The following is a 26259-nucleotide window of genomic DNA, read 5'->3' on the forward strand; positions in this document are numbered from 1 at the left end:
AGTAAAATAGTAGAACAATTTTTACAAAACTCCTACCGGCCCGATTTCATTTATTAAACAACGAATAATCGTAAATATTGTATTATTTCTGTAAATTTTATATGTATTACGTAAAAATGTAATCGGGCAAGTAAGAGTTTTGTTACTATTTTTTCTTATTATGTGGAATGCTTCAACATTGTTTATTATCTATACTGTATACCTATTGTCTATTACATATATTTAAGTTATATCTTTTTAAAATATTTCTAAATTAATAACAAATTTTGATAATAGAAATGTAATGTCTTATCTGTTTTGATATCAGTATCATTTTGTTAAAACAGTCTTAATTATATTATAGAAATCTGTGTTATTTCAGCGGAAGAAGTAATATCTTTTTTTTTCTTTCTCCTTCCCCTAAACCGGACAACATCTAAGTATAACTCAGCCCAGAGGAATGTAACTTTAACGGGCCTTCCCGCCCACCAGCTGTACGCCTGGCACGGTAGGTTTGCCCGCCGTTTGGATTTTTTTTATTGTGCCAGCCTCTAACCCTCAACGAGAAGACTCTGGATCCAGCAATGCTGCAACCTTTATCCCCTCGCAGAAGGCTAGCTTTCGGTCTTGTCTGTGCCTTATGCCTCAAATGAGGGGTCCCCAAGAGGATCCCCCACCGGAACTGTGGTCTTAACTCCCCCCAGGCTTCTGAAGATCTTCATCACAACAGGGAACTGACACAGCGGTACGCGACATGTACGGAGTTCCCAACTGATCATCGGAGCTGACACACAAAGGCGTACTAGTCCTCATAGCTGAGGCTGTCCAACACCCCCGCTAGAAGCCCCTTCTCCGCAGCTTGAAGCACCGTCTCAGAAAAAATCACTGCAGAAGCAATTATGTGAGCCAGTAAAGATGCAGATGTCAAGCCGGGAATCCCTGCACGAACCCTATGTTCTCCCATTCACGGCACTGAAACAAGGTGTGTTCTACAGTGTCATGTTCTATATAGAACATAGAGTTGGAGGGACACGCCTCCCAGTACGGTGTAGATAGTTTCCAATTTCCCATGGTCTGTGAACATTCTTGTAGTGTACTAGTCGAAGTCACCAAACTTTCTTAAACACCACATTCGCAAGTCCGATACCAGGATGCCGTCTCCCCAGCCAACCACCTTTCTTGCCACACTTTACAGGTTACATCCCGAACCAAGTCAGTCGATATTCCACCAAATCTGTACGTCCTCTTCCTAACTAGTATATCAATGGGTGGGACACCAGATAACCCGCAGGCAGCACCATATGATCTGTTGCAATGACTCTCACGTCATTGCGCGATGATGTGGTCGCTGAATACGCATGAACGATCAATAGTCATCCCGAGATGTCGGATAATGCTTTTGGACGGGATCAGATGTTCTTTGATGCGTAAATCTATCCATCCCACCTTCCTCCGACCGGCTAAAACGATGTATTCACTCTTTTGTGGTGACAAACGAAGTCTGTGAACCGTCAACCATCTCTTTTCCCCGGTCCTAGAGTTCCTGCTCGTTCTTACCACCAACTAGGATAGCCATATCATCAGCATAAGCAAACTCCTCCGACCGTTCCTGAAGGTGAAGATTGAGAACTTCACCGAACACTACGTTCCAGAGAGGAGGCAAAGCACAGAAACCTGCGGGTACTCCCTGACATCCGAAAGGTTAGGTCTCCTTGCTGTCTCTCAACAAAAACCCATCTTTCTCGAAAATAATCCCAAATCTGCTGTAATAGATAGTACCTGACTCCTTTCCGTCAGAGAGCTTCAAGAATGGCGTTCCATGGGACAGAGCCAAAAGCAGTACAGACATCCAATAAAATTAGCATTGGCAGTCGTCTCATAACGATATCTGTGAGACTCTTACCGTTTACAATTTCATTATAATTTTTTTTGGATTATATTTAACGATAAAATAAAGCGAGATTCGATTGTAATTTAAGCTTGGCATACAGTCTGTTTTTTACGACCTAACGCTTTTTCTAGATTTTTAAATCTTAAAATAATTTCATTGCTATCACGCGGAACGACGTATATAAACGATCTTTCATAAAAATTTAGCGTTTTAAAATAGCGCCTTCTAGTTTTTATAAATGAGGAATATTGCAAGGGTGTAGTAGAGGGGAAATTTCACCGTTGTTATAAAATGAACTCGTAGTCTCCCTTTCACTTCTAATGCGACTATAATAGATGTCACCTGTCACCTTTAGTCTCTGTCTTAGTGATTACACATTAGATACTTTCACATTCTCCTCTATCTTTAAACTTTTTTTTTCTAGTATTTCATTATAGTGACTTATCTTGTCAATGAACTATTTTTACTTATTACTTTTAGTAACCTTATTTTTCTCCCTTTCCTTTTGGAAACCTTATTTTCCAAAAAAAAGAAATATAACAATTCCCAATATATGATTTTTTTTTAAATATGGAAATATAATGTAACAACTCCTTAACTATCATCAGCCAGTATGTATGCTGACCCAGGAAATAGTATTTAGTGAATCGTTCATACAATTTTTTTATGGCACTGGCTCTACCTTCCACAGTATATTAAAATCAAAAATTCATATTTTACTTAATTTTTATAAATTCGTTTCGTTGTAGAACTTAATTTGTTAAATTTATTACAAAACGAGCAATGTCTGCGGTTCATAGTACTATTATATTTCATAAACGGATCGTTGTTATCTCACAGCAACTTTCAAGACTTAAAGTGGTTGGGGCTTACTATTACGACTTGTAAAAGTAAGTATTCAATAAATATTTTAACTTTGTACTATTTTCAACGATTTTTTCCCCAAAATGAGTTATTTGAGCGGGAGTAATTTTCAACCTCTATCACAGAGGTAAGGTGTAAACTTTTAATACTTTTTTTTTTTTTTTTTTTTTTTTTTCAAAGAAACGGATCGTTGAAGTAACCCTGAATTTAGGGTGTAAATTCAAACTCTTTTTTCTTTTCTTAATCAAGCTTAAACGTTTTTTTCTTTAGATATTTTTCTTAAACATTCTTCTTTAGACGAAAGTGATTTAGAAAATTAATTAGCTTTTTACAATTCCACGTCAAATCAAATTTTTTTAAAAACGAAATTGTAGTTTACTACAATTAAGAGCAGCGTAAAAATATATAGCTTCATGTATATGTAACATTTTACAAATCTGTGTTTTTTTTTCCATTGACTGGCCGTGTTTCCTTGCCGACCTGCCTTTGTGATGTAAATAGATGGATTGATTCTTTTGATGTAATGAAGAGCTAGGCACAAACAAGTATTTTTATTGTTTCAACATGTATATTTTTCTATCTAATGTAAAGAATTTTAATTTATATTTATATTAAACTACATTTTTCAAAAACTTTCTTGGCTGTTTAAAATACAATATATACATTTTTTTTATAATTCTTTTGATGTAAAATAAACTAGACACTAAAAAAAATAATCCCGTCTGCTTATTCAAAATTCGTAGAATTTCTTTAATAAGATATAACAGATTTATTCGGAAACAAATTTTTTAAATAATTCTGATAGTATATATTTTTTACATTTATATTTTTCTAATACTTTATTATTCAGTTTTTATATAAAAAAAACTTATTTCTACGAAAAAAATGTTTCGTTTTATTTGCATCGACTTAATAAATTTATCGAATTAATTTATAAACAAATACTTTTCTATTGTGTCATTAATTCCATAACAATTAATTAATATATATTCTTTAATTATATGTTATTATTATTATAATTATTATATATTTTTATTCAAATTAAATAAAAGTTTTTTTAAGCTTCGCTTAAAAAGAAGTAGTAAGTTATAAAGATTCGAATTTTACAAAATTAAAAAAAAAATAGTTTTTTAATGGTTTAAATATTTCCTAAACGAAAAATAAATTCAGGAATTTTTTTTTATTGTGTGAATGCTACATTTTTTCAGCAGAAGGTATTTTTTTTAAAACATTGTTTCCTTTAATTTCACAATTTAAACTTGTTACAAGCATTTTATATTGATGAAATATCAAATATATAGCATAACAATTAATAAAAAACAAAAATTTCTGAAATCGTTCCATGATTGTTACACGTATTAATTTACGTATATATATCCTCGGTAGAGGATCGGATTACTTAAATCATAATTTTTAATGTAATAAAATATTTCGAGGTACCGGTTATTCTACATTTTTAATTTGTTTATTTTGTTTTAAATTTAATATCTTCAAGAATTATTTTTGATGAGACAATAATATAACTTATAGAGAGAGTGGTCTTACCACGAAATTGTATTCTTTGAGCCGTGGAAAAATCGAACACCGATTTTATGTTGTACGAAGGTGGTTGGTTCATAAATTTAACAGACAAATGGCAACAACGTAAAACTATTTAATTAAATAAAATGAAACTGAATAACTTTCAAGTTGGCCCCCTGACATAGGAAATATCAGCTGGTCGAAAAAGGTTTCCATTATTGTAACCTTTTTGTTTATTTCAAAATTTCGGCTCCGCTTGAAACGTCTACCTTGAACGAACGCATGTATGATAAGATTTTTATTTTTTGAAGGTGTAAAACCGGACGAAATTCATTTATAGATGGTAAGACAGTATGGTAAAAAGTGTAAGATTCATGTAAATTTCTTTAAGTGAATCGAACTGCTAAAATCCGACAGATTTTCATCGTAGTGGAAGATCGATGGAAGTATCGGTTGACTCTTTGCAAAATCCTGTTAATGTTTTTATATGCAAGGACCGACCCATAAAAATTTGGGAAATCACCGAATTTTGTTGTACGACTGTACCGTGATCCACGATAAGCTGAATTAACGAAAAACGTGTTCAAGTTGGGTTCTGAAACATTTGATTCAAAATCACAAATACACTCGACTTCATATTTGTACGATTTGTTTTTCATATTTGTACGAAACTTAAACGACGGTTAAAGTTACACTTTGATGAAATTGAACTTTAACATTTTCACCCGGAATAAAACGTTGGAGTATGGAGTAAAAACATCTCAGCACGTCCTCCAGGAAAAAAGTCAAAAACCTAAGCGACAGCTGGTTAGTGATGCTAACGGTGATTTGGGATTATAAAGTCCCAATTTATTGCGATTATTTGGGTGAATAACAAATATAAAACAGTCAGGGTTATTGTGACTTCCTAGAAAATAATAGAAAACTCGCAATAAGGAAGAAACGTTCTGGTTCTTCCTGAAAAGTCATATTTCATCTGCATAAAAACGCTCTCCTCCATACTTATCGAAAGACAATGGAAGTTATTCAAAAGTTGGATCCGGAGGTATCGTTGGTATATTCTATCTTACAGTCTCAATCTCGCACCATCCAATTTTTTTTTTTTACAAATCTTCTGAAAGAGTTTTTTTTTACGTGGTACCAAGTTCGGCAATATTTAACGAGTAAAGATTGCGATACAAAAATGACCCATACATGAAGATACACAGATTTTATTAGTGGAATAAGAAATATCGTAGAAAAATGGAACAAGCAACTAAATGTAGCCGAATATTATGCTGAAAAATAGCGTTAGTCTCATTTTCATTGAATCAATAATAATTTTTCTACATTCATTTATCTCTTTAATTATTTAACGACTCTCGTAATTGTTAGATTATTAACTACTCGTATTTTATTGTTTGCTGTTCCTTGTTAAAATTACTTAAACTATACTGTTTTGAACTAATTTTCAAAAAAGAAAAATATATAACAATCATGTCAGTGGTATTTGCTAGAAGAAACATGATAAAATCGCAAGAAAAAGAAAATATTGAAAAAGTATCACTCTTAATAAAGCCATAAACAAAACAAACTTACAGTACACTGTAAATATAAAAAAAACTAATTACCGTTACTGGCTTATAACAAAAAAATTCTGCCGCTGGAAATAAAATATATCGTTTCTCCAAGAGGAAATTAGATTAAATATTTTAGTTTGTTTTTCTTTTTATTGTTTTTCGTCTGGTTTTTCTTTTTAATTTCCTTTTTATGCTTTTATTCATTTATAGGAACCTAATAACATTGAAGAAAATCTTATTTATTATTTCAGAAACAGTTAAGTAGTAACATTTTAACTTATTTATAGTTCTTCCTATAAAGCGTATAGGTTTACAACACAAAAATGAATATTTTTCTGTATATTTATATATATATATATATATATATATATATATATATATAAAAAATTCATTTATTTAATAAATAATACAACTCTGCGGTACATCAAAATCATAGCAGCTTAAGAATTCTAGTGAAAAAATGTTTCTAATTAATAAACAAAGATATGAACAGTCTACTTCATACAAAGAAATTTAAAATCAAGACTCATTGAACCTTCTTATAATAGTGTAAATCCTAGTAAACCAAACGACTTTTTTCAAGAATTAAACTATCACAACTCAGTGATTTATTAAATTTAGTTAATAATATCTTTTCACTCAAAACATAACCATTCAATTTATATTTTTATTTTCTACTAACATACTCCAATTTACATATACTAAAAAAAAAAACATATTTGTTTTTGAAATAAAAATTAATTATTTATTAATCATTAAAAAAATGACGATGAAATTTAACTTATTGTTGAAGTGCAATGTTTTAAGATATAATAAATGTGAGAATAAAAATAACATTTTTGATAATTTATAATAATAACCATAAATAAATAAATAATTTTTTCCTAACACAGGTATGAACCTCTTTTTACCTTGATAGTCTATATTTGTCTTATCCACATGATTTCAATAACTAATTTTGTAAATTTATTTTCGGTCTCACGATGAAATATTTATTTTAATTTATGAATATTGTATCGTGGAAAAGTTTCTGTTTTTTTTTCTTTTGTTTTATGGCATTACCTTGAGAATATGCTGCTGATTTGATAAACTAAATTAACTGTGACAGAATTCGTTTTTTTAGTTTCATGAAGAAATGATTTGCATTAGTTTATTATACCTTATTTTTTGTAGATCGTGTTTGTAAATTTTTAGTTTTTATATTATTACTTTTTTTTTTGTTGAAATAAAACGAAATAAATAAATTTTGGTAAAGAAATAACGGAATCAAGCTAAACATTGAAACTTATAAAATGTAAAAAAATTGAATAGTACTCACATTGTACCTCTGGAACTTTCAGTGATTTTAAAGTTTTGTATTAAACCGGTGTATTTTTTTAAATTTCTTCGCGTGTAACTTTTTTCCTTTTAATCCCCGATTGTTAAAAATGTTGTTACAATCGATGCAGCTGCTTTTTGATGCTGTAAAAATTTTCTGGACACTGAAAATAAAAGTGCCAAAAATGTCTTTCGCCGTAAGTAGGGACAGTGAGAATGCTGATACTTTATATGTTTGCGTCACGTTAGATGATGTTATACGATAGCAAGTAATGTGATTTTCTGCAAAAGAAGTGTAGTACCGTTAATAAAAATCATAAAAAATCGAAATATCACTTCTTTAAACTTTTCAGACTCAACATTCATTTTAAATTATATACTGTGTCGGTAGGGACAGTGAAAATCTTAAAATTCTATACATGTGCCTCACATTACATGGTTTTGATATCGGTTCCATTTTTTATAAATGGTAACTATTTACGTTATTCTTTCCCCGAAATATAAAGCGCCCCATATAGTTGTGTTCTTTGTTATGTATATATATAAAAGGACATGTCCTGACTGACTAACTGACTGATTCATTAACGCCCAGAGAAAACTTCGGAAGATAAATTGATGAAAATCTGTACATATGTTCTTCTTACGATGTAAGCGTACATTAAGAAAACATTTTTTAAAATTCGGGATTTGGAGAGAAAAATAGAGTAAAACTGAAATTTATTATTTTTTTAATTTCTCGGTAACAAATTAAGATAACATCATGATTTTTGGGTATGTCTAATCTTAATCTGAATATATAAAAACCAATTTCGAGATTTTTCAAAATTCGACCTTGAAAGAGATGAAGAAAGGTAAATTTTAGAAACACGATAGAAAATTTTCCCTGATTATACTAAACGAAATATTCACTAGATCTGGGCTTGCAAATACTCTTCAGATAAATATCTGAAAACCATTTTCATTTTTTTTAAATTTCTAATTTTTAATGGTTGCGACAGTGCACAGCGTGGCGGATCAACCTTCATAGCCACTGTTACTGTTGCTGTATGTGCGACGCCGCTGGTTACACCTGCCTCACGTTAGTTTACACAAAATAAAATAAAAAATTATTTACCGCGGTGGGAAATGCAAGTAACCATATAGAGCGGGAGATGCCGCGACGGGGATGAATGTAATTATACATGAATAGCGATGCAACATTATATAAAGGCATATATGTACTTTCGTAACTTAATTCCAAGTTTTATAACTACAGATTTTGTGCTTGTATTAAATATTAGAAAAAACTCTAAAAAAAATTGTGGTAGTTATTTAATTATTGATAACAAGCTTTCTTTTATAAATATTATTGTATTCGATTAATTTTTGCTAAGAATAAGGCCAAATTTATTCCATAAAAGAATAGATTAATAAGGTAAATCTATTACGCGTGAACTAGTTTACTTAACACAGAGTCGAATAATTTACATCATCGATTTTTGTTTAAAGAAAATACGTTTGTGAGGTAATAGGATTTTATAGTATGCGATCAAGGTCGGTTTTGTAGTAATTTTGTGGTGCTACCTATGGAACGCGACGGCATAGTATGAAAATCTCCTTTTCGTCGATGTTCGTTCAACAGGTGCCATCCTTTCGATCAATACCGGTCGGCCACAGCCACAGTCTCTAACGGGTAACAGCTGTTCACCATCTCATGGCGTTCCGCACTGGTGGTTCTCACACTGTGCTATTTTATTCCTCTTCTTCATAGAGAATAAATGGGTTGAACATAAAAGAAGCGAGGGAAAGAGGGTGAGATGAAAGTTGGTTGGTCTCGTGTAGTGACGCCGAGAAAATGAGTAAAAGAAAGAGATATAGGCAGATAAAGTGTTAGAATGAGAAGGGAAGATTGTAACTGCCTCTCGTGAATACTAACTTCTCTTTTAAGGGGGTTTATATACATATAACGTGTAACTGCATAAAAGAGTAACAACTGCACATGCATGCGTTTAACAATCATAATAATGCACTTCAGTAAATGTTCGTTCCACTGCAGTTTTTTGTAGTTTTGCTTTTTGTTTTTGTAAACATAAAGCTGAGAGCGTTTTTCTTTAATCTTTAAACAAATTTAACTACTTTAATAATTTCATTATTCCAAAGAATTAATTAATTAAAATCTTCTTATACAAAATTAATTAATTTTTATAATTGTAAGTTCGATTGTGGTAAAAATATACTTTCATGTCAAATAATACAATTTTTATCTCCGATTATATTATTAGTATAAACACTCACGCCACTATTAGAATTTTTAACTTCAATAATATTTTTTAATTTTTTAATTAAATCAATTAATATCTAAAGCCCGTGTTTATACCTCTATTATCCTGATTATTAATATGCATACTTAAGTTCTGACTTATATAAATCGAAATAAGTGTTTAGACAGAATAAATAAAATTTGATTGGATATATTTCTATTAACTCAAAAGCTGTAGTATATGCTACAAACTAGGTTATAGATATAAATTCTTATTGGTGTATAATACAGAAAAATAGTATGGCTAGCGGAGGGCAATTTTTATTCAGTTGCTCTGAATTTATGGTTAGAAAATTCTTGATAATATTTGTGTGTTTGCGCGGGCGTGCGTGCGTGCACGCACACCCGCGCACGCGCACAAAAAATCAAGGATTTTTCTGTGAAATTAAAAAAACAATTAAAAAACTGAAAAATATTAAGCATTAGTTGTGAACTTCACTTTTAATCTACATAAATGTCTAGTCTTAATCAATAACACAAGATTATAATAAGTAAATATTAATAAAATATTTTGAGGTATTATCTTTAAAATTATTAAAAATGATAAAATCTTTTTTTATTAATAAAACTGTTATAACTTCCCTTTGCTACACCATCTATAAAACTGATCTATGAATAAGGAAATATCTCTTCCTAGACCCCTTTGAATTGAACGATTTTTTCCTAAGCACCTTCTCTGTCTTTTAAATAAGTCACGTTTACATTTGCTACCCTTAGGTTCTCTTTAAATTGCTTGAACTATTTGACATTCGTCTTGCCACCTTTCTTCAAAGAAAAAATTTTCTTTGTAAGTCCATTTGAATCTATTCTTGCTTGATGTTGATAGAATGTCCATCTTCGCTTAGCTAACTATATACTTTAAATATGTAAAATTAATATTTTATATATTTGTTATTTTTTTTACAAATTTTCAATCGATATCTATAATTTCCAAATTAAGCGTACAGGAGTGTAAATCATATTTGAGACGGTAATTTAAAAATATTCAAATCAATACATTAAAATTATTTTATCAAGACATATATATATATATATATATATATATATATAGTTTCTAGTTTATATTTCTAGTAAATAGATGTTTAAAAATACAAATTTTAAGATTGCAGAATTTAAATTACATATATATTTTTTTATATATTTATATGTATATACATATAATATATGTATATATTACATTTTTTTTACATATCCAAAAATATATAAAAATTACATATTTTTTATTTTGTATATGATTTATATTTCTGTTCAAATGAGACAAGTAAACAGATACTAAATGAAATTTATGATGTTTAATTTTTTTTTATCCTCACGGGTTTTTAGATAGTTAAATTAATTATATTTTAAGCAGATAGTGGTTTCAACCGACGCGGTGACGTATGCTTAACACGCTAATCTCCTTTGGGTATTGTTTCATGATGAACAAACAATAAATTAATTAAGAATTTAACCATTTTATTCTCTTTTAATTAAGAGTTGCTTAACTTTTATCGTTAATAATTTACAAAATAAAGCCTATCTCATGTTATTCCCTCACCGCTAACCATTATTATATTGAATTATACAATCAAAATTGAAAACATAGCACGCTATTGCGTTTTGTAGAAATATTTTACTGATAGTTATTTAATCAGAGGACGCATCCTTCTACGCTTCACCAGCTAACATTTTAAGCAAATTACCTTTATTATTATAATTACAACTTACAATCTTATAAGAATTATAATTAAAATCATAATCTTATAATTATTATAATATTTATTATTGTAAGGTACAATCTTGATATAACATATGTATTTCTTTTCATACGTTGATATTTCTTACGTGATATTTCACATAATTCTAATAGCGTGTTTTTTTTTACTAATTTTGATTTAAAAAGAAAAAATTTAGCATTTTCATTGTAATTTCTTCCACATTACCCTTAATTAAGAATTAAGTTTTGAGTACAGATTAAACTTGTTATTATAAGATAAATATTAACTCGTAATATAAAAAAAAAAAGTTTAATATACTTATTAGTTCTAATTGGATTACGGGTACTATTTTGACTGTAAAAGAAAATGTTTAAGAAATAGTCATTTTTCCCCCATTTTGATTACAGATAGTTAAGAAGAGTTATAACAAAAAAAATATCGAAAATTTAGACAGCTTTTCATAATAATGCTAAATGAGGTTTGTAAACTTCATTTTATCCATACTTTCTGGCCAGAATACGTTATAAAATCAATACACTGGGCTTTAATTGAAAGTAGACTTCAATATGGAATATCAATGCGGGAAGGAACAAATTACTCTGTTTTAAAATCTCTTATAATAGGGCAAAAATATATTATGAGAACTATTTTAATAAAACTACGGACATCTAATTTTTTGCCCATTTACAGGGAATGGAAACTTTTACCCATTCGATGCTTGTACTTCTGTAATACTACTAATATTTTGTATAAAAAGTGGCCAGCAGGAAGACAACTGCATTCGTGCTGCTTACAACAATTTTCCGTAATTTTATATTTTTATCGCCCTTCCAATTTTCATTGAAATCCCTTCACACATCAAACAACAAAAAATAATGATAAAATTTAAATCGGCATTAAAAAATGGCTACTGGAAGAAGAGTATATCAAAAGTTTTTTTTTAAAACTAAGCAAATTTATCGAAGAATTAAACGTATTATGAGTATAAATAAGGTAAATTTTGAATATAAATAAGATGATTAATTAAGTATAAGTAATTAAAGTTTAAATTAGATAACTTAAGTATAATAAAGTCAAGTGTATTAAATGAATAATATAACTAAATACATATTCAGGATTCCACATTATCATAATCCAAGCCATGAATCATTTTACAGCACTATTATTTCTACTTATTTGTATCTTTCGAAAAGTTGCATATTAATATAATAGCGCTGAGCATTAACGCCAATATTCAATTATTTAATTAATCCAATCTTCACGTATGTTAAGTTATAAAGATAGTAACTTCCATATAGGATTACGTCGGGGATACTTAAATTTCATTCATTTACGACTTAAAATTCGTAATATATAGACTATGAATTTTATTAAGCATTGGTATTAATTATTTAGTAAGCGTTGGTATTAATATATATAAATTATTTTTATAATAGTTTCCACTTACAATCTTATTGTAAGTGGAAAGAATATGTTAAGATAATTTTCTTTCATTGCTATTATAACAGTACTATATATATTATTATACGAGTAAATGTGTATATCCATATAGTTGTGTATATTTTATTTAACTTTATATAATTTTTTTTTTTAACTTTGCAAGAATTATTACCAAGTTAAAAAATAATTTTTTAAGAAATATGTACTCTGTAAAAGATGAGAATAAAATATTATAAACTGTTATTATTAATAATCTAGAAACATGTTGTCGTAGTTCAATTTACCAGAACTTTATTTCCATTTATTAGTATGGTTTACGCAACTTGAATACTTAAGGAAAGTATATATATATATATATATATATATATATATATATATTCATTCAAAAACCGAAGTATGTTTTGAAAGGGAGTGAAATATTCTTTTTTTAAACAAATCAATTTTTGAGTTTCGCATAATTTATATTTTTATATAAATATATATCTATATGTATATATATATATATATATATATATATATATATATATATATATATATATATATGCACACACATATATAACTGCACAACAGCCTATATAATGGCAAAAGCCATTTAATAGGCTTTTGTTTAGAAATGTTTTCAACTTATTCAAATTAACGTGTTCTAGAAAAAAATGTACTTGTCAATAACATTTTATTTATTAAAAATTTAATATAACTCATGTATTTTTAACAAAATTAACTATATAAAAACAATTAGCTATATAAAAAAAATTAAACAATTTCTTTTTCTTAACCTCTTTTTTAAGTTGTAAAATTAAAATAATTTACTGAAGTTTAATAAAATTATTGAAGAATTTAATATTTTAAGATAATTGTTTTTATATTTTTGTTCTAAAAGTATAAATATCAGAATTCTTTTTAAATTTCTTTCTCACAGATTAAAGCGCTACAAAAATTTTAAAGTGATTAGTATAAATACAATTAGTATAAAATTAGTTTTTTTTGTTAGTTTTTAAGTTACAATTTTTTTTTTAATCTATCCATATTTTTTGTAACTTCTATTTTTAAATTTAAAAATGTGTGTTTTTTTTAAATTTACTTTAATATCTTGAAAACTATTGGCTGAATGAAAAGTAATTTTCATTGTAGAAAAGAAATTTGATTTTTACATTATTATTTTGCACAGTACACCAAATTTTCTAAAAATATTGATTAACGACAGATGGATTTAAGTATTGTAAGTGAGACTCACTCCCGCTGCTTATATCCCGATCGGTAGGTGAAATATAGCTCTAAATTTAGGTATACCGATGAGATTTCCAAATACACAGCGCTGGCATGAAAACGGTAAATTTATTATCATATTAAATTATAGATAGAAAAAAATTAATAGCCTTTAAATATGGTACATAATTAGATACTCCATGCAAGAGAAAATATTTGTAGTATTTTAAAGTTTTTCTTGAAATAAAAATAGAAAACTATTTATAGTAATAAAACCATATTTACTGTATAAATTAAAACTATACAAGTGACCAATATTAGTACGTGAATTACTACAGTTTAAATTGTTATACATTTATATGAGTAAAATTTAAAACTTAGGTAACATGAGGTTGCATATAGGCTACTAAATTTCAAAAATCCGAAAATCAACTCTAACAAAATTGTAAATGTTGCTAGTATTTATTTTTTTTTAAAAATGAGCTGATAGTTTATATTTGTAATCAATAATCAGCAATGAAGAAATTGAAGGATAAATTAAAGGTAAATTATAAAAAATTATAAATGTCATTTAAAATAAATTATTAAAATTTAAGGCTTCTAGTAGTTTTTTTAAAAACAAATACCTGGTTGGTGGAACATGCAATAGGATATTAATGTTTATATTTTAGAGGTTTGTTTAAGAAAAGATTTTTAAATATCTGAATGCAAGAATTGGATAAACTCAGGATAAAGGATGTAGGAAACGTTAAAAGGTACACAAAACACATTAAAGAAAATAAATAAATGAATCTCGACCGTAGTCAAATAACTGATGATAAAAAAATTCATTTAAATATGTCAATCATTTTTCAATGGATCTAGTTTAATTAAACGTTGAGTGTAAAAATCTTTCGTATAAGTATAAATCTTCCTTGTACGAAGTAAAGGAATTATTGTGATCGTGAAAAATTTTGGTTTTCAGAGTTCAACAGAAATATCCATTTTGACCATTCTTGAATCCATTTTACTAGTTTCGGCATGACGTCTGTACGTATGTATGTATGTATCTCGCATAACTCAAAAACGATTAGGGGTAGGATGTTGAAATTTTGGATTTAGGACTGTTTTAACATCTAGTTGTGCACCTCTCCTTTTGATTGAAATCGACTGGACCAAATGTGTCTCAAAGATTAAAAATTAATCTTTAATCTTTGAGACCTTTTCTGTGATATATCATTAGTGTTACTTATTTTCATTGGTTCCAGAATTTTAAATAAAATTTTAATTAATGAAATATTTTGATTTTATAGGGGAAGGCATATCGGTTCGAATCCGACTTCATTCCTCTTTTTTTAAGTATTTTTTCAATTTAAATATATTGATTTATTAATAATTATTAACCTCTGATTATAAATAAAAAATACAATAAATAATTATTCAATAATAACAATAAAAAAAAAATATCAGACGTTAATAATGAAATAAATTTAATGTACTTTTCATAAAAAAAAAAAAGTGTTTATATATAATTTAATAGGCGTACAGGGAAGTCATGTGGTATCCGTGTCAGATTTTTTTCAGTAGTTTTGATGTTTTTTTTATCTAAAATATTTTGAAAAATACTATATGATCTTTTTTATGAATAATTTTTTTCGAAGCGGTTTACTAGAGTCCACGCTAATATCATTCTTCTTTTTCGAAAAGAAGAACGATATTTCCTTAATTTTCTCGCAATGCACTCGTTTTCTTCTTCTGATGTTCCTTCTTCCTTCATTGTCAAGAGCTTTTTATATTATAAATCATTTCTCTAAACTTCATTCTAACCAAACAGTCCTTTTTCTATACTTAGGTTTTGTGGTTCCTCTTTCATCTGCTTTATATTTCCTGTTTGGCTTTTTAGTTTCGAAAATTTGTTTTTTTATTCTTTTTGTATTCATTCGGATCATGCTTCCAAGACTTTAATATGCTTTAAGCGATACGGTTTCTAAATCTGCAATTTTATAAATTTTGTTCTCTGAGTTTAGTTTGTACTCTTCTTCTGTTTGTGGGCCGGATATTTTTCTTTCCTAAATCGGATTCCTATCAGATTGCTGTTTCAATTGCGTACAAGATCACTGGTTTGAGTATGGTATTCTAATGTCTCAGTTTGGGTTTATTGAGATATTTTTGAAGCGAAGCTTCTAAACCAGGCTTAGTAGTGGGGAGGCAACTGAGAAAAATCCAGCCTCACGAAAAAGCGTTCCAAGCTAGCTGATACCACAGTTTCTACAGAATCGTGTTTGAAGAATGATACTGTTAATCTTTTGTGAACGGTTTTTGATCACGCTCATATTTGTTATTTTAATTTTAATAACCGGTACATTCTTTGTATTACACAATGTTGAAGAGGAATCGTGTAACTCCGAATTTGTAGTAGGGTAATTTCTACTTCTGTTAATCTAATTTTGTCTAAATCGTGACTACTGCTATTTCCAACAGACTTACTGAAAATAAAAGCGCATTTTAACTTAGATATGGTTGACTTCCTGTGAGGAATCTGCATCGGTTCATAATCTTTCCCTAATCGTTTGACTATTCAAAAAAAAACTAAATTTATTGTTTGTTACGTTAAACGTAATCCATATTGCGTATAGCTTATTTTGCACCATTAATAATTTATATAATATTGCGTAAGAAGCTTCACTTCGTCGAGTCTCTACGCACCAATGCACTCGTTATTATGTTATAAATTCGGTTCGTTAGGAAAGTTAATTTTTCTAATTTCAATTTTCGAATGTTCAAAAATACTATGTCTGTTTTATTTTTACTGATTATTCTTCTAAATATTTAAACTGGTTCGTGACATTTATTTTTACATTCTTAGTGTATACTGATTTTTTGGGCTAAGGTTTTGAGATTTTTCAAGTTTTATGTTTTTGTAAAGGAAATTTGCAAGCGTGTTTTTTCTGCTGTTTCTTTCAGAATTAATTTGAGAAACTGGGTTTTCGGGTTTTTGAGAGGCGCTAGATTGTAAAGAAAGAGAGATAATTTTTACGTATATTTTAGTCTTTCGTTTTGATTTTGACGCTTTTGTCATTTCTTTCCCGGAAGGTTTTTATAGTTTTGTCTAAAACTAGTTTGAATATGGTTGGAGATAGTCTATACCCTTGTCTCAGATTTGTTTAAATTTTAAATAGTTGGTGATCTCTTTCCATTTTTTTATCTTACAGACATTCGTTTACGTTACTTTATAGCACAAGGTAAAAAAATTGTCTGTCTATAATAAAACAGTTGTTTTATTATAACTATTTATTCAAAAATTATATTACATTTGTCATGGTACTTACAATTCATGAAATACTTCACTATAAAACGGAATAGTTAGTGATTTGTGCTGATCCATTCCTTTGATAATCGAAAAATCGAATTTTCTTGTGCATTTTATTTTTTTTTATCAAACAACAGCAATACTGTTTTTCCAAGTAATACTTTTCTCTTATATGTTAATATTTTCACACATCGGATATTCTGTGTTTTTTTTAAAATCTAAATGTAATATAGATTGTGTGACGCGAGATGATATGAGCAAATTAAGTAAGAATGAGGTTAAAATTGAACCATGTACAGTAGCCTATAATTCTCATGAGAATATAATTCCTCTTGTCAGGAGTGAAATGTATTATTATTTATGTTTGTTGTTTTTTTTTTTTTACTGTACATTAAACTTCCACAACTCATGTGTAATCTAATTTTGTAATCACATTAATTCATATCTTTTTTTTTATTTACCTGAAAATATATTTTTCTGCGTTAAAATGAAAAAAAAATTACATATCTTAATCCAATTAACAATTTTTATAATATTGATAGTTATTTAATAAGACAATATAAAAATACTCTCCGTTATTAGAGAAAAAAATATGTATTTATTGTAAAGATTTCTCAATAATTAATCTGTGATTTAGAAAGAAAGAAAAAAAACATATAATTAACTTTATTTCTCAATCATTTAAAAGCAAAACAAAGATATTTATTAGTTCAACTTTGTTTTAGAATTATTGTTATGAATTATAATTTTCCATATAATAATGGAAATGATTATTTATAAATTTTATTTATTTTATTTTACTCTTTTTTTTTAATCTAAGTTCAGTTTATGTAATTTATATTCTATTCCGTTCGAAATGGATTATTCTTCAAGCATACAATAAAGTCCCTTCAGTTTTGTTTTATATTTTATATAGAGTATATATATTTTTTTCATTTTTCCCCTCTTTTGTTATTTTGTTTTAGTAACAAATATAAAAGAATGTAAGGGAGAAAAAGCTTTCCAACTGCGGTTCAATCATATCTTTCATATACACTGAACGACCTGACTGACCAACTTGTCTATTTTTTTCATCTTTTTCAATGACCCTTTCTTTTTTTTCATTTCGCTTGAAATATTCTGTAACATATTTTTGTAAGTTTATTTTCTTTTTTCTCATTTTAAATTTAGTTTTTAGTATAAGCATATTATTCGTTTTTTAAATAATTTATGTGCATAAAATCTTTTATACTTAAACTATAGTTATTACAGTTAAACTCAGTTTAGTTACTATAAATTTTAAACTACAGTTAGTTACTATAATTAAACTCACTACAGTTAGTGCAACATGAAACTAAAGTAAGAATATTATTATTATTGTTTATTGTAAATAAATTTGCAATGGTTTATTGGAAGGTAATATTTGCATTCCAACAATTTATTGTTACCTTTTTACTAACTATATAGAGTAAATGCTCTACTAATATTTAATTGAAGTTTTTGCAAACTTTTTTATCAGAGAAGTGTATTTAATTCAATAAAATTTATCGGGAATACTTTAATTTCAATTTTATTAAAATAAAAATATAATTGTTTGCCTTTTAGTTATTTTGTTCACTAATAGGATTTATTTAAAAATTTTTAATTCCTACAACAGTGAACAAAGGTTGATCCAACCGCATACTAATAATTAAGAAAATTAACAGATTTATGAAAAGTCGAGAGGGTCATATTGAATAGGATTTTGGCAAAATGCAAGTAGAGGTTTTATATCGGACTCTAGTCAGTAATCGAAAGGTTGAAGACTTTTCGGTCAGTCTTCACGACACGCTTATGTGAATTTAACTAAGGTTTTACAGGATGTACGACTCGAATAGAACCCACTGAATACAGACACTCGGTTGTTTGTAACGTTGTAATAGGTCAGCAGGGTTTACATATTCGATTGTTTTTATGTTTCTTCACCTTGAGGCCGGACTTCCTTTTATATGAACCCAGCCCCGAGGTAGATTCAGGAATCTACCTTGGGGCTGCAGGTAATTCCAGCACCCCCACTTCTTCCGCTATCTTTTTCTGGATAATCTTACCCAACATCATGGAGACCGTGTGCCACGATTACTCGGTCCGCAGCAGAAACTCTGGTCTAATGATATTCTCTGGGATAAGTGGCGGAGATTCTTTCCGCCATGCTTCCCTGTGGTGCATAAGAACACCGTGTGTTCTTCGTTATCATCTTCCCTGCAGTAATTGCTATCGGCGGAGCGTCTCAGCGTCCGCGCACACAGGTATACCTTAAAACATCCGTAACCGATAAGGTCATACCCCCGGTTTTCCGATTTTGGGAGCCAGTTATCTATGAAAGACTGGGATCAGTGTGCGCATCCATATTTCCTCGTTGACAGATTCCCACCTTTCCTGCCATCTGCGGACAAAGGATGTCTACGAATCCGCCTTTCCTGTCCCTTATACATCACCCCCTTTTTTAAAACAGGACATTGAGGCACGTAAGATGCCACTAAGCAGCGGTGTCGCCCGAGATGTTACTGTACCCGCATACATATATTCGGCTGCCTTACCAAAACAATATATTTACTATCCAGCTGCATTCATAATTTATGACCTTTATACCGTCCTGCCTAGATTCTCCCGTACATCCTGTGATTCAGCCAGTTAATTTCAAATACTATTTAAAACAAAACCTATGGGGTTGTTTTCGGCAAATAACGTCATTTAAATAAACGTGTCTGTTTTAAATAAATAGGTATCCTTTCTCTCAGTAGCTACAATATACGTGTTATTTTGATCTACTCTTTGCGATGTACGAATACCAGTTAGCAAAGAAGCCGACAGTTACACCAAGAAAATTTACAATAAACTTTATTAAACGGAACTTTAATTTTAATACGTGCTGTTTGAAACATCGGTTGAAGGGTTTGATAGAATGAGTGTTTGGCTTTTATCATCTTTAAACAAAGACTCATTCTCGTTTGGTAAGTTTCTTATTCAACAGATTTCAACTAAACGTCTTACATTTTTTTTTTAAATCCATCTACAGCTTTTACATTTTTCCTTGTTGTTTTTTCCTCTCAAAATATGTGAAATCACTTTCGAATACTTAATATTCTTTTTTATATTCCATTTTTCCTTTATGGTCCTTTGTTGAAAACTTATTTTATGTACCGAAAACTTATTATTTTTATGTACCGAATATTTTATGTACCGACAACGATTCGTTGTCTTATTTATCATCTTCAACAAATTCTACTTGTTTACTATGCGTTCTGATATTTCATCCTCTCTGGTATCATATATCTCATTTTCTTCAATCATCAATGCCAGATTTAAATAATTTCGAACTAAAGCTTTTTCTTCTTTTTCACCTTCCATGTTTCAGAATCTTATGACGGCTAATTCCACCCGACTAAATCATTAGGGTAATCATTTTTCTAAGAGTGAATAGTAAAAAGTATATTATTTCTTAAATAAAACAAAAAAACAATTGTTTTCAGTTCAATTATTCTGATTCATGCAACTCTAAAATAAAACTAATATTAAAACGAATTCTAGAACAAGTAGATAATGCAAAGAAATAAAATTACTTATATAAATTCATTTCATTACAAAGTCGTTGGTAACTTATATAAAAACAGATACTAAAATATAAAGAAAAAGTGAAATTTTAAATTGAATTTTTAACGGAAAATCCTAAAATAATCAATAAAATTACACATATGTTAATATACCAATATCTCATATAAGTAATCCCACAAAATACACACATACATATATATATATATATATGTATATGTATATATATATATATATATATATATATATATATATATATATATATATATATATGTTCATTTTCTAGAACTATTTTCTATGGGCATTTTACAGTGAAAACATTACAAAAGAGACCCTGCACTACCTAGTATACTTTATTAACCTAAAATTGAACTCTAACCAATAGATTCTACGAAAATTATAAGTCAAACAGACAATAATTATAAAATTTTAAAAATAAATAAATAATTACTTACTTGGCAAGTGCACTGAGTTCGACAGTCGAGCAAAAACGTTTCGCCATGGCTATAGCTCGCATTATGAACTGCACAAGGCAATCCTTTTGGTTCTGTAACATTAAAAAAATAATTACAGAATATATTTATAAATATTCGCCACATATTACATCTAATTAACACAATTCATAAGCTGGCTGGAAGCACCTGGGAAGAGAATAAATTCATGAGGAAATGCCGGTACTGTCTCCTCTACACCGATTAGATAGCTCCTAGCAAATATACCTCCACCACATCTTAGGCGCCAGAATGCTCTCTTACTATTCTGGTAAAAGATTACCGATGCAGTGAAACTAATCAATACGGCCGTCGGTGGATTATCCAATCGGCGCCGCTTGAAATCTCAAAAACCTGCATGGAACTTGCCCAAAAGCTTATAGAGGAGGATTTTAAAATCAAACTACAATGACAGACCTCATAGGATGAAAACTACGGTTGCCAATGGATAGAAGCGCAAGTGCCGGGCTTTAGTGTTCGAGAAAAATTGTGATGCAGACTTAATCGCATAAGAACTGGACGTGGTAGATGATTATTTAATGGACAATTGGTTTACGTCACCTACGGCTGGTTGTGAGCAACTCAAAACTGCTGCACACGGAATAAAGTACTGTCCACAGCGAGTTCATAAATCCGAAAGATGTATATGTTGCTTCCTCACTTGGATCGAATGGCTGAAAAAAACTGGTTGTCAATATTTAGCTGTAATGAAAGTGGAAATCATATTTATATAAACTTTATATATTCTCTGCTGTTATAACACTTATTTGGTTTTAATATTTTGGACACAGCACCTCTATGTACCATACAATAAATAAATAAATAAATATCTCATAAGAATATTTCGTCTTTTGATATCGGTAATGTAGTACTTTTTAATAATATAAAAAACAAATATTTTCTTATTTGAATTCTATATTATTTTGCATAGTAATAGAAAAACAGATTAAATTATTCGTTCAATATTTTTTCGAAAATACATAAAAACATTAATTTTTTCGGGTGAAATTTAATTACAATACCTACAAAAACTGGAAAAAAATTCTCAATAACTAATCAATGAGCTGAAAATCTCGATTTTTTATTTATCTATGAGAACAATAGAACACAGATGTAGTGTGGTTATATATTATTTATGTGGAATAAGCGAAAAATATCCTACTATTTAGCGTTTTATTATGAAAGTTTTTATTATGAAAGCGCGTATGTGTATGTGTGTTCAAAAAGTTAATTTATGTACTTTTCATTTCATTTTATATACCATTTTCAGATTTGGTGTGCGATTCGCTTCTAATATAAAAATACCGCAAATCACTTTTTAATTAATTCGAATTTATTTGATAATGTATTCCTAAAAGCTGTGATATTCCAAATTTCATAATGTATTTAACAGATACAATGTGAATGAGAAAATTGTAAAAAATTGTAATATTAAATATTTTAGCATTTTATTAATATTGCTTTATTGTAATATGTGTTCAATACACATTTTTGAAAACTCTTTATTTTTCTAAAAAAAGTAATTTAGTCATATGCCATGTTGAAATTAGTTAGTTTATTTACAAAGTATGTTCTATTTTAGGTCTTTTTAAAAAAAAAAGAAAAGAAGTAAATTATATTGAGCTGTCTTCCTACCTGTAGTATTGGAGGAGGTAAACACTCCAGTGTTTCCATAGTTGCAGGGTTAAGTGTGTGGTTTCATTATTATAAAAAGTTTTATAAAAGTTATTATACAAGTTAATTATTGTGAAAAAATGCAATAATTATTTTTTTTTTTTGTTTAGATTAGGTACTGTCGAAAATTGGCATATATTAAAATTCTTAACTTTTTATTTCAATATTATTTGGTATTGTTTACAAACTTTTTCCACAAATTTAATTGGAAGAACGTATCTTTTTAATTATATTAAATTAATATCGTTTCATTGTCACAACTTTTTATACAGATAAAATGAAAACTAATAACACCATAAGTTAATCCGGTTGTAAGGATATACGAACTTTATTCTTTTAAATAAACTTTGTAAATTGATGTTTTTATCCGGCGCTCATCTCTCCAGTTAACTTGTAAGTTTAATTGACTGTCACAGCTTGAAAGCAAGTTCTTAACATCATAGAAAAGAAGCTAAACAGAAGTGTCAAACGTAGTCGGTTTTTCTTTATTATTAAAGAAAAGGATTAGCTGAAAGAGAAAAAGAAAACAACGGAAAATTTTATCAATACTTTTCAAAGATGAATTTTTAATTTATTACTTTTTCTTTAACGTCTTATTTTTATACTTTTGATTAAAAGAAAAATCGTCTTAATCAGTATTACTTTGATTTCAACGTTCAACGTTCAAGTGGTCAATAATTTAAAATCTTTCATTATAAAAAATATTTAATATTTTTTCATTTCCTTTTTTCTGATTAATTTATTTTGTTAAAATATCCCTTTAAAAGTGTTTTGAATATTATCCCTTCATTTATTGTTTAGAATAATATAATCTTTACGCATTTTATTATTACTGTTATAATAACTTGTATATAGTTAAAAGGTTGAATTTTTAAAGAAAAAGAAAATTTAATAAACTGATCGATTAGAATAATGAAAATCTATTTTAAAATTGTATAAATATAATTATAATTTTAAAAAAAAATGTTTTTTTTTAATAAAGTGAAATATGTTATAATAATTCTCTGAAAAAGATGTAAGTATTCTTTTTAATTTAAAAAATGAATTTCTATTGAATACCGGCGCTGTTTTTGAATATCCAATTTATTTTTTATTTTTTAACAATATAGGAGTGCTATTTGATTACACATCTCAAACGGAAAGGATAATTTTCTTTATAACAATGACGTAAATTCAATATGGTATCTATATAATTTATTGCAGATGGTTATCTGGAATTTGTTCTGTGCTTTTATCGTGAAAACAAACAATTTCGCTAATGATGTTTAACATGAATGTTTAGAATTTGGCGAATAATGAACAGGAAGGCGCTGGGTTTCTTGTTACTGCGTGACATTCTATCGGTAACCAGGACATACTGCAATGGACACGATATGCGTCTTTTCGAAACTGATGGTGTTGTACGGGAATACAAGAAAAATTATAACGCCAGATGTTGCTATCCAAATATATTTTTTCTATATTTATAAAAACAATACAAAGAAGAAAATTTATTCGGATAGGTAATATACTAAGACATGACTGCATTCAAAAAGAAATAATTGAAGGAAAGATTGAGGGTGTCAGGAAAAGTGGAAGAAAGAGGGTAGAAATGTTTTGATAGCGTGATTTGAATTAGAGGCAAGGATACTATAATTAAAAAAAAAGGCTTAGGACAGGTTATCACGGAGAATGCACTTGTTTGATACCTATCTATAGACAGTTACACTAAAGAAGAAGAATGGTTAGATATTTTTTCTTAAAAATGAATAGCCACTGAAGCCATTATAAATTTTTAAAAGATTTAAATCGAAATTTTGAAAACATTATTAAATTACTCGTTTAGCTTCTACGAGAAGACGGTTTCGGTCGCCACGCCACCCCCTCTGTACCTAGCCGTTATGGGATTTACCGGAGATCATCTTCAGTACCTCGGTAAAGACATCTTTTAGTCAAGCCTCAGCCAGGATGCCACCCATGAGAATGCCACAACCGACATTCCCATCGGTGTCCTACTAACTAACATAAACTCCAAACAAAACACATCTAGCCAACTCTCAAGCAAGACTGAATGACTTTCTAAGAACGAAGAAACTGAATTCTACCTATCCGAAAGACAAAAATGAGTTCGACATACAGTTCGACAATCATAAAACGCAACGAAAAAACTAACAAAACATAACAAAAAAATAAATAATGCAACATAACAGTAAAATAAAACATATTAATTATCAGGTCATATCTAGCACATTCATACATCGCATGATAAGCATCGATCAACAATCCACATTGCGGTCACACACCAGAGTCCGCCAGGCCGAATTTCTGAAGTCTATCCCGAAAAACGCCATGTCCAGAAAGGAATTGCGTCACATACTTGTGTGGCTGTACCCAAGAGGCGTCCCGCACATCAACAACATTAGGGAAATTATCATGCGTACAATGCCCGTATCCTGTCTCATCCCACATGCCCTTCCATAGGGCGATAACATGCAGTTCTATCACCTTTATTTTCTCCGACTTCAATTAACCTGACTTATCAATATAAGGCTGTTGCCTTTCAAACGTAATCAAGTCTATCGGTTTCACGCCTGCGACCACCAAGATTGCCTCCCGAGAAATTTTACTAAAACCAACCGTTACCGTTAACAATATAAGGCGTTGAGCCCGCAACAAAATATTCCGATAGCGTTTAAATTTTAGCCTATCCGCTCAAACAGACGCATATATATATTGATATTGATATATATATTATATATATAATATATATATTATATATATATATATTGATAGGAACAATACTTTTAATATAAAACGTATCAAGTTCCTGTCGCACATCCGCACGAGGTCTAGCGCTAAGGTGACACCAGTGTTCCCTTGAAACACTAAATAAGTGTTCTCCGTCTGAGAGGTCACACATCAGAAACAATAAAGAAGGTCTGGGTTCCGTCTTCCACCTCGTTCACAGCCGTCACGGGCACTCGTTTAGTCACAACAAGCTTTCCTCCAAGACATCCCAGAAAATTTCAACCATACCCGTTAATCCATCCATATTCCGTGAGCAATCCTTCATCCCTGTCTTTTTGTTCGTATTTTTACGAACTAACTCACTCAGTTTTTTAACATGTCTGAGAAGACAGGACCTGGCCAGGAGGGCGAAGAGGAGAAAATGCCATGCATTTTCTCCTCTTCGCCTTCCTGGCCAATGGATCCTTTTCTGCACTGGAGACCATCATTGTTGCCTCCTCCATCGGGTCCGGTCCACTAGAATCCCGGCCAAGCCTCTCAACCACAGAAGAGACCATAGTTGCCGCCCAACGCTGCTTTTGCTCCTCCGTACTCGGAGGGAGAGCCGCAGCCGCCTTTTTGATGTTTTACCCACCGGTAGACCCTCTACTTTTTTGACAAGAGAAACAGCCGGGAGACGGGAAAAGTCAATTTCACACTCATTTAGGGCATCACCATCATCACTAAGTTTCATATATT

At 29.4% G+C, this 26259-nt stretch overlaps 1 protein-coding gene across 1 annotated transcript in view; it reads right to left on the minus strand.

Moving 5' to 3' along the window:
- Ccn (cellular communication network factor protein Ccn) overlaps nucleotides 1-26259 on the minus strand; it is a 199282-nt gene that overhangs the window by 65472 nt on the left and 107551 nt on the right. The window contains exon 3 of the mRNA XM_075373818.1: nucleotides 21085-21176. Coding sequence (XP_075229933.1) covers nucleotides 21085-21176 — 92 coding nt within the window. The remainder of the gene's footprint in view (nucleotides 1-21084; nucleotides 21177-26259) is intronic.

Source organism: Lycorma delicatula, chromosome 8, assembly GCF_047948215.1.
Source record: "Lycorma delicatula isolate Av1 chromosome 8, ASM4794821v1, whole genome shotgun sequence".
Classification (NCBI taxonomy): Eukaryota; Metazoa; Arthropoda; class Insecta; order Hemiptera; family Fulgoridae; genus Lycorma; species Lycorma delicatula.